The following is a 14,929-nucleotide window of genomic DNA, read 5'->3' as shown; positions in this document are numbered from 1 at the left end:
ATAGAATCACTTACATATTATGTTATCAAGTAGTCCTTTGAAAATGTTCAGATACGATGTTCGATGCACCGATGAATGATCCTTGACGCACCGATGAATGATTCCTCCGACGTAACTCCAAAGGCACAGGTTGCATTAATCCACAGTATAAATCCGGGGTAAAATCCACGATAGATGTCCACGGTATGATGTTCACAGCGAAACGTGTAAAATCCAGACGTTATGACGACCACGTCCAGTTGATGTGTTGAATGATGATTCACTTTATAATGTCCAGCGAGGAATCCAGCCCGTCACAGCTTTGCCGTAACACTGTCCGTTGACATTAAAATATGGAGTCTATCTCCAACGTAGGCAAATTAATTCTCTGCAGGCAAAATGTCTCCCAGGCCTTGTCTCCACAAACACAGTTTGTATAGCAGGTCAGCAGGTAACACAGGACTGACTATAACAAGTCGCTTCAGAGCCAGAAGTGACGTAACTCTCAGAGCAGAGGTGTTGGGTACTCTGCCTACTGCAGAATTTCTCCAGCTTATATACTATCCATTCACCCCTTTCTAGTACATTCTGTAATATTCTCCAACCTGGGGCCACATACCTGAACATACTAGCAAGTCCAAATTCCAGGAATCCTGGATGACTCACTATCTAACTATGTGCATAACATCATTGCCAAAATTAACTACCAATCACATTGGGCTACAAGGGCAGTGCCTCACTCAGCCAGCACTTCCTAGAATTTTCTGGAATGGGTTACATCATTCTAGATTGAGTGAGCTATAATGTATTTCCTGTCACATGCATGTACTGTAGCTACATTGTATACCACGTAGAAAATTCTCCACTGATCTGGTCAGCCTGTATATACTATATCTATATCATATAGAATGTTCTCCATTATTCTGGTCCACCTGTGTACACACATTAAAACAACCATGCATACAGCCTTTATACATGTACATAACTACTTGTGTGTACATTTGTGACAAATGTTCGTGGAATATACTTCTGGAATATAAAGGAGATGAAAATCATGGGCAGGCATTTTGCAATATGTTTTGCCCCCAAGGGTTGAAACATATGTGGAAGCTAGCTGTCAATAACAGGTCCCCTGGGATACCAAGAATGTCAACTATGCACAGAGGTGGGGCTTACAAGTGTTCATTAAGAGACCAATACTGCACCTTGCACTATAAACCCTGTAGAGCCTGGTTTGTAGCTTAAAGGACAAGTTCACCTTCATTAACACAAGGATTTAGAGAATGCAGCAATATTAGTAGAACACATCAGTGAAAGTTTGAGGAAAATTGGACAGTCGATGCAAAAGTTATGAATTTTTAAAACTTTTGTGTTGGAACCGCTGGATGAGGAGACTACTAAGGCTCGTGATGTCCTATGAGTACAACAGTATAAAAAAAATGTAAAGAAAATTCAACATATTTTCACTTTTTTCGCATAATAAAAGAGCACTTGACTTGCCTCTTTCTAAAGGTAATTGGAATAATATTACCCATAACATATGTTGGTACCGAGTCAAGGGAATGTGTACTTTTTTCAAAAGATGAAATTTTGTGAAATTCTCTTTATATTTTCATTATATTGTTGTACGCATGTGACATCATACACTGCAGTAGTCTTCTCATCCAGCGGTGACTGCACAAAAACTTCAAAAATTCATAACTTTTGAACGGATTGTCCGATTTTCCTCAAACTTTCAATGATGTGTTCTACTAATATTGCTATATTCTCTCAATCCTTACGTTAATGAAGGTGAACTTGTCCTTTAACTGGCCCAGCTTTTTAAATTAAAGCATTCAGTATATTTAAAAGCCTTCCAAACTTGACCTTGTAAAAGGTAGCATTGAGGCTCACTCAACCATCTCTCCGGATGTAGCAACTTGCTGCAATACAATAGGATGGCCATGTTGTTGACACTGTACAGAATAGTGAGATTAAATGACTGCAGTGTGAGTTTTTTTCAGTCATCTGTGCAGATGAGTGTCAAACACTCTGGACATTTTAGCCGCATTCACACACAAGAGTTTAGCATTCACAGGGCAACTTATTACAAGACTCGAAAAAAAGAAAAGAAAAGAAAAGATCATTTTCAAATTTTCGCATACAGATATTTACGCGGATTACTACTTGAGGACATTTTCGCGTGTTGTTAATTTCGCGGTTGCGAGGGTCTAACTGAACCTAGTTATTCGCATGTTGTTATTTTCGCGCTTCAAAGGCGATTTGCGAAATTCGTGAAAATAAAACCACCGCGAAAATTTCAGCTCGTACAGTATCAGAGTAATCTATTCATGAGTGTATCTACATTTATCATACACTGTACATAAAAGCAGCTGGAAGCATGTTCTGATTAATCACATTGCTCTGCTGTAATTACATTTTAATACAGCACATTGTAATCTACATTGTATACCAGAGCTGCAACTGTACAATATCACATGAGTTAAAATCATTGTGCCTATATTGTTGCAGGATGTGATCTGGAGGAGTTTTATGTAATATAATAGTCAAATTTATCTTGATTCTTTATGAACCTTTGTCATTTTAAAGGGTCTGCCATCTCAGACACATTCACGAGGGAACTTCAGTTTAACCTGGACATTCACTTCTGCCACAAATCCCTCTGTAGTACAATATATATCATGTTCACTCATGTATCTAGTTTTTAGAGCTGTGAGTATGATTGACAGGTCCAGTAGATTATGACACAGCTGTCTGTATGGAATTTCGTTTGCGGTGGCAGTCAGCGGGGAGTGTCCTGGCGGCAGCCAACAGAAACCACCAGGTTACCCTACACAAAGCGTTAACCCTATGCGTTCCAACAAACTTTCCGGCGCAGTGGCCAATCCGGGGGGGGGGGGGGGGGGGGGGGGGGGGGGCACTGGGCACAAGCCCCCTCTTTATGTTTTTTTGAAACAAAAGAAATAAAAAAAAAATAAAAAAAAATTGGTAAGGGGTTGCGTGCGCCCCCTTTAACTTTGCGTAGGTGCCTCCCCTTTACGTAATTCCTGAATCCGCCCAGTAATGTGCCAAACTGTTTCAAGAGGATTTGGTTTAATAAACTTTACTTGAATGCAGTGTTAGTTTGTACACCAATATCTACATGAAAAGGGTTAACCCATTGAGGTTGAGTTTAAAACTTTGCCAAACCTCCCATTTCCCACCTACACCTGCCCGAGTACATGTACACGTACATTGTGTATACTCCGAACCAGTCTTCATTGTCACAGAATTTTCCTATTCATGCATGTCAAGTACGACAGGATTTGAAGAATTTCACACTTCTTGTTTTCTGTTGTACTATTACAAACTAGTACTATGTACATGTATGTCCCACATGTACACATATGTATACTGTATGCATAGTATTTTGCTGATTTAATTTATAGTAGACCGATGTTTGCAATACACATGAACAACTCTCAGAAATGTACAATGTACTGCCCATCTTTAAAATTGTACTAATGCTTTGTCTCAAATGTGGGGAATTACCTTTTTTTTTTCTATTTGAATACATTGTAAGAATATTGCAAATTCAATTTTCATTCCTTCATATTATATATATTATATATTATATGTTTATATGATACATATCATATGTACATGTATATATTATATATTATTTATTATATATTATATACATTATACATTATACATGATACATTATATATTATTATATTATATCTTTTAAAAAATAATCTGTTAACCTGTATAGTATTTGATTGAAACGACAATGCCCTGAATGCTTCTTTTTCATATTTTATTGTGTGCAGATGATGGTGATGACATACCATATCTTCCTCATTTGTGATCGTGTTCCTTCCTCTTTCTGTTTTGACAGGGACGCCATTCAGATGCTGCTGAAGTTTGATGCATCGCCGACGGTAGCGGACAACAGAGGGAGCAACCCCCTGCACCTTGCTGCCTGGACGGGCAACATGGACATTGTACAGACCCTCCTCACCGTTGGTGTCAGCAAGGACCAAGTAAACGAACAGGTAGATTGAGTAGCCATTATTTGTTTGTTTGTTTGGGTTTTTTTTTTTTTTTTCATTTTCCATCTGAGAAGATGGCTGGATAGCCCATATTCAGCTATGTTAATAAGCTGGTCTTCCATGGGCTCCAATTGGATGAGAGATGGGACCACTTCACCGGGCTAAACACCCTGCTCTTTGCGATGAATGAATGAAGTGGGATCTTTTACGTGCACGAGTTGTTGCTCTCTCATACACGGGACCTCCATTTTATGTCCTATCCGAGGGGTATTCATTTGTTTTATGAAAACTGGATTTTCTGTGCTGTGTAAAGCTATTGACTGGAGTAGAAATGCATCTTGTTGTGTAGAGGGCTTAAATGAGCTTCCTCTTGCTGTTACACACAACTGTAAACTTAAATGTGGAGGTGTGTTTGTTGCAAAGGCCACTTCTGCAATATTGGTACACTGAAATCTCCTTTCTCAGTCCCTCCCACTTTTTATTGCAAAGGCCATGTCTATTCATAGAAACCTCTTCTTTATTTAGCCCCTCCCACTTTTTATTGCAAAGGCCATGTCTGTTGGTAGAAACCTCTCACAGACAGCTCCACTTTCCATGAAATTATACGTAGGAATTATTCACAGAAAACGGAAGAAAAGAGAGAAAAGAAAAACAAATAAAACCAAAACAGTTACAAAGACAAGACTGGATTAATAGGCCTACACATTCTTTTTCCAAGTCAAATTTGAAAACATCACTTTCTTTCAGAATAAACCCAATGGAGTGGTCACATTGTCTAAAGTGAGAAGAGTATATTTCTCTGTTGCGTTGTGTGAATGTCAATCATGACTTCAGGAAATGCCACATAAATGTGACAATAAAGTCTTGAGTTCATCCATTTGATGGGTCATGTACAGTACACGTACATTAACTTATGTACAGTGTACCATGTTTCTGCCCATGGGCCAGGCTGAAAACTTGGTTTACCTTTGCTCTGCCATGGAAAACCCAAGGGAGAATATGTAATTTATTTGTGGTAACTGCTTTTCTGTAGGATCTATATGAATCGGGCTGAAAACTTGTTTTTAACTCGCTCTACCACTGAAAACCTGCATGTGAGAATATTTCGATTGTTGTGACCACTGCCTCTGTATACACCCACACTACATTTGTACACAGCATGTTGATCCTCTGCACAGTGTGTTGACAGTATCGAATAATACTCATCAGAATGCAGCCACACACTTTCACTTTCCATCTCCTTCCCTTTCCAGCTCCAGCTGTAGTAGTACAGTAGTCTCCACTTAATCAGGTAGTGTCTTGCACTGCATTTCTTACCCGATATTAAGCGGTACCAGGGTAAGTGGAGAGTACTGTGATACCGAATATCAGTGCAAGCATGCTTTGCCACTTGGCATTCGAAACATTGGGATATCACCAACTTCCTCCACTAAGGTATGTGGGAGGAAGGATATACCCCAGGCTAGAAAGGGTCTCTCAGTCAATGCCATGGGTCAGGTGTAGCATTTCTACAGTAACTTTCTATTTTCTCCAGCGTACAGTACATGTACATATACACTGCTGAAGGTGCACTGGTGTAAGCTTGTGTTCTTTTACATACAAAGTAGGCTTGGTGTGTGTGTGTGTGTGTGTGTGTGTGTATGTTACTGTTCGTGTGAAGTTACATATACGGTATGTGGGCCCTGTCGATGCTCTTTGAAAATATGATGCCCTTTGAAAACTTGATGCCAGGAAGTACACAGAGTTGTGTGTTACCAAAGAAGTTTGTGGGGAAATAATGGTCAGGAAACAACTAGAACAGGGTTAAAGGGTGAGGAACGATATTCAAAGAAAGAAAGTCAAGCTTTTATGCTCCCTCCCTGAAAGGTGAATCACTGAATACATCTGATTTTTTCTCTCTTTTCAAGTACTTTTTCTTTGTTTTTTTTTTCCCATTTTTTCCTACTTCGCTGGAGGAAATTCCAGTAAATGAAACTAAACCGCATTTCACTCTTCTCCAAACCTTTCAGTACACATTGTACCTGTGTAGGGTGTACATAAAAAAAAAAAAAAAAATAGAAAGTGACATCATACAACATTGTATGATGTAGGTTTACAAATGACTTTTTTTTTGGGGGGGGGGTTGAAATTGAAGGCATCTGCAGCTTCAAAAAAAAAGGAATAAAAACAGAACAAACAAAGTATGGATAATCGTACACAAGATGAATGAGAGAGAAAGGTGGGGGGGGGGGGGAGGGAACGAACCGACAATCTAAACATATTGCAGACCTCAGGTTTTCCTTTCTGTGTCTATGACAAACCCCGTTGATATCATTTATTTTGCCTGTCACTAGAAGTGGTGATTTAGCCTACCAGTCTGTAGTTATGGTATGAAACAGAACATCTCCTTCTCCTTTCTCTCTATGGCTTGCTTCAGTGATCCCTGGTGGTATATAATATTGTAAAGATGCGGTTATCGGCCTGTTCAGCCACAATGTTTTGATTCAGGATATGGCGCTGCTCCTAAAGTAGGTCTGTGGTTGGCCCTGCATGCTTCACAGCTCCAGACAGAAATAAAGATCTGCCCTGTCTAGAAGTCAGTGTCATGTTTTTTCTTCTCCCCACTGAGTGTCTCGGGAAGATTTAGGGAGTACTGGGTATACACTGCATTTGTTTGTTTGAAGTCTCGGCCTAATGCAGAATGATATTTGACCCTTGACCCCAACAGTCATATTACTTTTTTTTTTTCTTCTCCAATATCCTCTAAAATCCTCAAGCAGTTGCTTGTTATACCCCTGTGGACTTCTCTTTGTTCCTCTTTCTCTGAATTTTGCCTCACGTTCATTTATTTCTTTATAGCTGGATTTTGTATAAGGACGCAGTTCAATTCATTATATTTGTACATGGGAATTTTCCATCCCCAAAATGTTTGAAATCATGTCAAATACTCATTGTTATGTTGACAAGTCTGCATGTCTTTTGTTAGTCATTAATACCACAGAAACATACAAGATACATTGTATGCTGAGTTGAGGGGAAGGTGCATTCCAATGTCTTTTGTTAAACATTTCAGTACTGTACTTTAGCAATGATTGACAGATGAGGTCACCTGAGGAAAATTAGTTTGGAAGGATTTTTTGTGGGCATTCCCAAGTAATCTGAAGAAAAATAAAAGGAAAATCATTAAAAAATATGGAATGTTTCTAGATATTCGTTTCACCGCAAAAGTGACATTGAGGGTATCATAAATCAACACAAATAAACATGCATTTGGATTTCAGGGCCCCTTTAATTACACTGCTGAATTCCTCAAGGTGAGATTGTGCTATGACTTTTATGTATCAAACATCTATCATGATGCTCATCCTGTCAGTGGGAGAAAACTGAAAAAATTGTTACTATTGATACAAGTGTGTTTCAAAATTAACACTTTGTGAACCCCTTGTAACTTTCAGCGCTGTACACACACACACACACACACACACACACACACACAAATGCATTTTTCAATACAAGGAATGATAGTGCCCCTTTAAAGCTAAGTCCTGTATGTCTTGATATGATTCAGATGTTATAAAAACTTGCAAATGAGGGGATAAGTTTTGCCTGCAAGTCATATTTTATAGAGCTGTTTGTAATATTTATCGTTAAAATACAGACAGCATTTGAATTTGGTGTGATGCAACCCCCCCCCCCAAAAAAAAAAGAAGTGCATGTTATAATATCTGTTACTACAGTTTGTGTGTACAGTATCTTTCTTTTCATTTTTTTTTTCCCCACAGAACAACTACTTGGACACACCTCTTCATTTTGCAGCTCAGTATGGGCACACACAAGTCGTCTCTATCCTGCTTGATGTAAGTACCAGTACTGTAAATGTATTTAATAACTCCGGCATCAAATGAGATTATAACACATTAAGCCCATGTACACTGTACAAGGTGTAAGCCTGTTTGATATGTTCTGCATTTGTCCATCCATTGTTTTATTCACATTTCTGCCAAGGATTAATGCTCTAAAACAACAGATTGCATTTTGAATGATCTCTGTGATGTAATTTATACGTTAGCAAGAAATCAACTCACCAAACTTTTTTTCCCCTAAAATTTGCCCGTCACTAATCTCCTTCCCTTCTTTCCCCAAATGTTGGATGCACATGCCAGCGTAAAGTTTCGGATGCTGAAGTTTGTCAAATTGGGGACATGGGGCACCTCCTTTCTCCAATGGAATAGTGTCTTTCTCAACTATTATGAAATTCTAAAGCCGATAAACATGTTATCTCGGTCCAATCTCTGTGATTATTATGCCTCCCTCGCCCAAGGATGCCCAAGGATGCCTGCGATGTTATTTTGTACAACACCCCCTTTCATCCCCTTTTTGAGTCAATGAAAGAAATTGCTTGGCAGCTGTTCAAAGGCCTTTTCTTTCTTGATCGGCCAGGGAGAGATACCGAGATGGGCAGTAAACATGAAAACAAACATCCTGTGATATGGGGCTAATTTATGTTACCAGGCTAGAGTACGTGGCAGTCATGGGCATCTGTCTAACCCCCTCTTCCTGGCCTGCCTAGGCCCGATGTGGACTCGCCTGGTATGCCAGGTATTCCAGGCATCCCAAGAATGCAGCTGTGATGTAATCATCAAGTTGGGGAAAGGGTTAATAGGAACTGAAAAGTGGCGCTGAGTCTTCAGGTAGGCATACACTAAATAAGGGTGGGGGTGGGGGGGGGGGGTGTGATCCACGGGTAAAAAAGGCAATCATACTTGATAGAGAAGTATATTTGCATAACAAACCGTAGTAAACATCAAATTTCTGACAAATTGAGTCTTTTCATGTCTTTTCTTTTTTGAAGTCTGAGCAAACATGAATCATATTTCTTCCAATCACATATTATTTCTCAAATCATGTTTAACTCTTTATGTGCCATGTTCGCACGTCCGACTCAGTCGACGGCGTGCCAACTTCGCATATTCTGCTCAACAAACAAAGCCGCCAAAATCGATCGACAAATCGCTAATCACTGCTAATCCCGCGGCACAATGAAAGCGTTTCTCGTGCTTTTGTTCCTCTCTTATACGGCTTGCATTCTATGTGGTAATTGACTATCAAGCGGTGTTCCCAACTAGATTTGCTCGTACATTCTTAGTTTCTGTCAAGGTTTTATGTGCAAAAGTCATGCCTTTAGAGTAATGTAGCAACTGGTCATTCAAAAAAAAAAACATTGAAAATAGAGTCGGCATACAATTTATATCAAAACAAAGCTTGCCATTCCTGTTTAACTTTGCCTACTATTATGCCCATCTTGACAGAAATTTGTAGAAGTTATACAAATTGGGAAAACAGAATTCTTTCTCAAAGAATGACTACGTTCGTGTCTCAGAATAAGGTGGCACACAGGGGGTTTTTCCACCATGGCACATAAAGAGTTAAATAGGTCAGCACTGATCTTAGCTGTGCTGTTACAATCTGAACAACTTGACAAGACACATTTGAGTTGGTGGAGCTGTGCGCAACCCTGAATACACATCCACAGTGGTGTGTTCATATTGTATTTTATATCGCAATGTGCAGTGAGAGTTGCATATAATGTGTCTGACCATCAGTGGTGTGTGTTATAATTGTTTGCAGTACAAACTGAGTATGTCATCATTGAGATAAATCTAGTTGTGTGTCTCGACACGTGCTAAAACATTAAACCTAGTTCTGTGTTTCAACACTTACTTAGTTTAACTAGCTGTGTTTCGACATGTGCTAAAATATTAAAGAAACATGTCTTTGAATAGAGATAACAAGCAAGTTCTTTTGTTTGTGTGAAACCCTCCATTACGACTAGGCGCTTCCTCCCACACAGAGCCATTTCAGATGGGCAAACAAAAGATTTTGAAATAATTGTTTTAAGTTTGCATTCATGCTATGTGACAAAGTACAAATTCCTGCATCATGCCCCAAGGCCAAAGAAAACTGTAGATTCAGTTTCAGTCTTCCCACCTGAATTCTTCTTGAAATCCCAGTAGTCATTTTCAGGAAGCCATGAAAAGAAAATAGATGCTGCAGAGTTTATTAAACAAAGTGGTGCTACCAGTACAATAGTGTTGCATGCCCTTCATATCTTCACTGTTGTGTGAAAAGAATACAGTTATCAGTACATGTACACAAGCCTGCTCATGAAAACTGAAAGTTTAGCAGTGAACAGAGCTGAGATGTTCAGCACAAATATAGTGCCTGCTCAAAGACCACTGTCCCACATACTCACATTAGTGGGAGTGTCTTACTGGGTATAAAGGAATCTTTCAGTTTGAGCTACATGTAGATGACTAAATGACTGGTTTACTGTACAGAAGATCTATCAGGCTTCGCGGTTAATCGAGAATAGTTTTATTTATTTATTTTTTATTTATCTATTTTAGAACACACAGTAGGCCCTATGTTGTACATGTGCAGTTAATGTCTAGTCATGATTATCTCATGACTCATGATCAAATTTAAACTGGGCCTATTCTAGCACAACCTTTTTCATAAAAACTGCTCTGCTGTGCTGCTCTGCTGCAGAGTATAAATTGTTTCACCCGTTGAGGACGAGTCTCGAGCGTACTCGGGCAGGTGTCTATGGGAAATGCGTGTTGTAGCAAAACCAAACCGCCCTTAATAGGACTATCATTGTAAATTACTAAGTTTTTATTACTATTTAAACTTTATAAATGTATCTCAATGACACTGGATGTGTGTGTTTATCATTTCACCCTGATTACATTATTCCATATTAGCTAATTCATGAACTCTGTTTAAAGGAGTGATGATTAAATCAATTTTGACAATATGCTGTATCATTCAATTTGATATTTGTGACTATTACAGTGTATAGTGAACTTTACACCCAACTCATTTTCAAATATTAAAACCGTATATGTGTGAGACATACATGTTTGTACGTGTACTAACTTGAGTGTTTAGGAGAAAGACAGAATTTGATAAGAAAATAGATATCAAAATGATATGACTCAGCTAAGTAAGACATACTATGTATGTATTTTATAAAGCAGCCGCATCTTTGTTTCCCCTTTTCTGACCTTGAACTTCGTGTTGCTTTATTGCTGAAGTCGACCCGCCATTGACCTACAGTTGTCGTAGCAGCAACTTTCATTTAAGAAGTAAAACCAATGCACAGCAAACAAACAAAACAACAAGCAAACAATAGTGACAGCCAAGAATAAATTTGTAAATGAAAGACTACGTGTGGGGAAAAATGTATGTCTAAACTTCTTGTGGCAGTTTTATATCCCTTGCCGAGGAAAGATGACAAATCACTCAGGGCTGTATCCTGATCAATTGCAGATAAAGTCAGTTTTTGTTTGATAGATAAGGTTTGGGACGACCTGCTAGTGTACAATTACTATTCTCATGGTGAAAACAGGGAAGTAACTCATCTAAAAAACAATGCTTATGAGTCTGATTTTCAGCACACGATGTTTACTCTGTCCAGTCTGAACTTTAAAACTATTAACCCGTTGAGGAGGAACTGATTTTGCTACAACGCGCATTTCCCATAGACACCTGCCCGAGTATACTCTGTACTCGTCCTCAACAGGTTAAAAAATACAATATGTATAATCATGAGATGCATTTGTGCAAAGCAACAGAGCCATGACATGACATTTGTATAGAACTAAATTTAGACTAGGCTAGATTAGAAGCATGCACAAAGAGCTTTATTTGTCTTGTTTTGTTGTTGTTTTAAACTGCTCTGTGTTAAAAAGGTAAAAGATAGTTTCGTTTATAGCTACAGAAATTGGTGATTTTAGCTCTGTAGAATGGACATTTTTGCAGTGTATGAAATAATGCTGTGATAACACAATTTCAATTGGGTATTGACAAAAATTAAAAAATGGTAGCCAAAAAGGTATGCCAACAGTATTACAATCTGACAGCACAAATATCCAACTGTGGTTGCTACATAAAATGTTTTCTAGTCGATTAAATCAATAATTGCCAAATCAGGCATAGCGGTATCTACTGATCTGCACGAGAGTGAATGGAAACAGATTGTTTGGAAATATGATTGCTTAGTGCACGATTGATCATCACTAAATGTTTACATGTAGGCCTCCCCACTAATGAACAGAGAGGGCTTTTCAGGAATAAAAATTGGGTATCCAGTCTCTTCAAAATACTTTGAATACACATTTGATCTCAAAAGTAATGTACACTTTACATTGTAAAATAGTCCTGATGGCAAATCTCATCAGCCAGACAAGTTTATTGGTAGGCTGTTTCGATATAGTTGCAAACAAATTCCAAATGGTGGAAGATGAATTGCGATGCCTTCTGAGAACTAGGTTGTCCCTTTAACTGACTTGTATGGTACCCTCCAGGCCGCTAGTGTGCAGTGAGTTAAACCGCCAGGCTGGTCAGAACATTTTGCTCTGTAACGAGTTTGTACACAGTATGTTCAAGGGGGTACTCCTAGGTACAGTATGTGCACACTTATGTGCACATGTACACAGGTGCATGTACAGTGCCTTTACAACAGGTGCATTATAGTAAGTATGGAAATAAAGGAAACCCCTTGTAGAAGTCTAGCCTGCTGTTGATGTCAGGCCATATGGCAACTTTCACACTCATTCTCTCACAGTCTCCAACTGTTCACTTGTACTGTCTATAACAACGCCTAACCTGGCAAGTCTCATACATCACTCTCGTTACAGGCGCGGTGGAGCACCCCAATTATCTCGCAGAAATCCATCGGCAGCCGAGCCTCATTTGCATAAAGTAAACAACATGTACTCGCGTAGTTGAGAAAAAGTAAACAACTTCTCAAGCTAATAACAATTTCAGGAAACCTATTTTCGGATTAAAATTGAGTTAGTTTGAATTTGAAAACATGTCCGAATATGCACATATAACATATTAAAGGATTTGACAATGATAAAATGTGAAATTTTAGCGAAAACCTGGCGAGCAAAATTACCAAAAATATGCCTCGAAAATCATCCTAAAATTCACGAAGTGTGATTGCGGAACAAAAGCGCCATTCAAACAAAGTACACCGAAATTTATTTATATGCTTGCATTTTAAATTTCATACCATGATATTCCCGGCCATGGTTGTGTCGGAAAAAAACAGAAGGTGATGTCAAAAATGACACGAACGCAAAGCGTACAGGTCGGTCCCATGTATAATTAATCGCGTCACTGTGGCGTTGCATGTCACAGCACACACAACGCATTGCTGCATGCAGCGTGCGCGGCAGCAGCTCAGCAATCACCGCCGTGCGACACTCAGCAAAATTGACTGCGTCACATGCAAACCAACAATGAGCACGAAATCCTGAATCTCACGTACCACGCATGCCCAATATTACGGGAAAAGAAATGACGTCATTTTCAATTGTTTCGCCGACTACAATTTTCTATTCCAAACCCTGTAAAAACAAGTTGATTTCTCAAAAAGTACAGGTGGTACAAAGCGAAAACTTTCACCATATATGGATTGAGGCCTGATGAACTTATGTTGCCAGTTTCGGACACATTGGAGCCCGGCCATAGTCCAGTCGGAAAAAAAACAGAGAGCATGTTTTGCGAGAGGTGATTTTCAAAACGCTTTAATATCTCAAGTTCTAGTGCAGCAAATTTCATAATTTTTTCATCAAAAGGAAGGTTTTTAAAAACTTAGATAGTGTGGGAAGTTTGAGTTTACTAGCGGCACGCATAGCGGCACAAGGAGAAGGTAAAGATTTGACTTTTTCATGCACACAGTTTCGGGCAGCCGTGGATGCCCGTTGGAAATTCAAATAGAACGGGGCGATAATGAGATGCAAATTGGGGTGCTCCACCGCGCCTGGTTAGTGTTGCTGACAGCTTGTCCTGTGTAATTGACCCTTGTGATAAAGTGCGAGCTACCCAGTTGGGTTTTGGGCCTTACTTTTTTGGATGATGGCATATTCTCCAACTTTCCTTCTGACCTACAAGTGTATGTGTTTTTGTGCGTGTTGTTGTATTCTCTCTTTCATTCCATACTATGCCTTCAGCCTGAAAGAGTACACTGTCAGAAACATTTTGTTTTCAGTGGTCTGTTTGTCTGTCAGTTTGTCCCATATCTTGTAATATGAAATTGCCGTTTGCTGCGAAAACTTTCTTAACCCGTTGAGGACGAGTCCCGAGAATACTCGGGCAGGTGTCTATGGGAAATGCATGTTATAGCAAAATCAGTCCGTCCTCAACGGGTTAATCATTTCCTTGGTACCACATGACCCTGCTTCACAAAAGCAACAAAAAGATCACCAGACATGGATTTTTAAAGTTAAGAGCAGATTCTGAAAATGCAGACTCAAAGCTTTGAAATGATGAATAACTCAATTCAAATAGACTCTCCTAACCTATTGAAATATTTGAAAGAAAGCACACAGTCTGGAAAAGTGTAAACTGAGAAAAGATGCTCTGAAGTACAGGGTCTATGCAAGCACTTTAATCTTTGAATACCAAGCTGTGCTACACTTGTAGCTGTGGGATGAATGGGACAAAAAACAGGATGTAAACCACCACAACAATGAAGGGATTATCTGATCAAGCCGAAATTGAGCCTGCTCCATTAACACATTCTGTTCATGATTAATGCCAACTCTCAACACAGTAACATCATCCTTTCAAAGGTTATTAGAGTTGAAAGTGGAGAGCGTGTAAAGGATTTTTATGAAAGGAAAAGGGGCTTCTAAGACATACCTAATCACACCATGTGCTACAATAAAGGGTTAAAGAAAAACTGCTGAAAACACACTTTCACATTCATTTTATGATCACAAACTTTGTGTAGAGGAAGAATGGAGCTCTCTTTGAGATAATACGAAAACCTCAAGATTGACTCAGTTGACCCATTACACCTTTTTTTGAGTCCTTACATAAAAATCAAGTGGTGCGACTTTTTGTTGGTTTTGTGATGCACG

General features: G+C 39.0%; 1 protein-coding gene across 1 annotated transcript in view; it reads left to right on the top strand.

Moving 5' to 3' along the window:
* The window catches only part of LOC140235781 (uncharacterized), a gene marked incomplete at its 3' end in the record, with an annotated part of 71,733 nt that overhangs the window by 38,122 nt on the left and 18,682 nt on the right, over window positions 1–14,929 (top strand). The window contains exons 3-4 of the mRNA XM_072315789.1: window positions 3,860–4,016; window positions 7,775–7,849. Of these exons, the coding sequence (XP_072171890.1) occupies window positions 3,860–4,016; window positions 7,775–7,849 (232 nt within the window). The remainder of the gene's footprint in view (window positions 1–3,859; window positions 4,017–7,774; window positions 7,850–14,929) is intronic.

This window comes from Diadema setosum, chromosome 12, assembly GCF_964275005.1.
Source record: "Diadema setosum chromosome 12, eeDiaSeto1, whole genome shotgun sequence".
Classification (NCBI taxonomy): domain Eukaryota; kingdom Metazoa; phylum Echinodermata; class Echinoidea; order Diadematoida; family Diadematidae; genus Diadema; species Diadema setosum.
The sequence above is the reverse complement of the archived record's forward strand: the minus strand, read 5'-3'. Positions and strand labels throughout refer to the sequence as shown.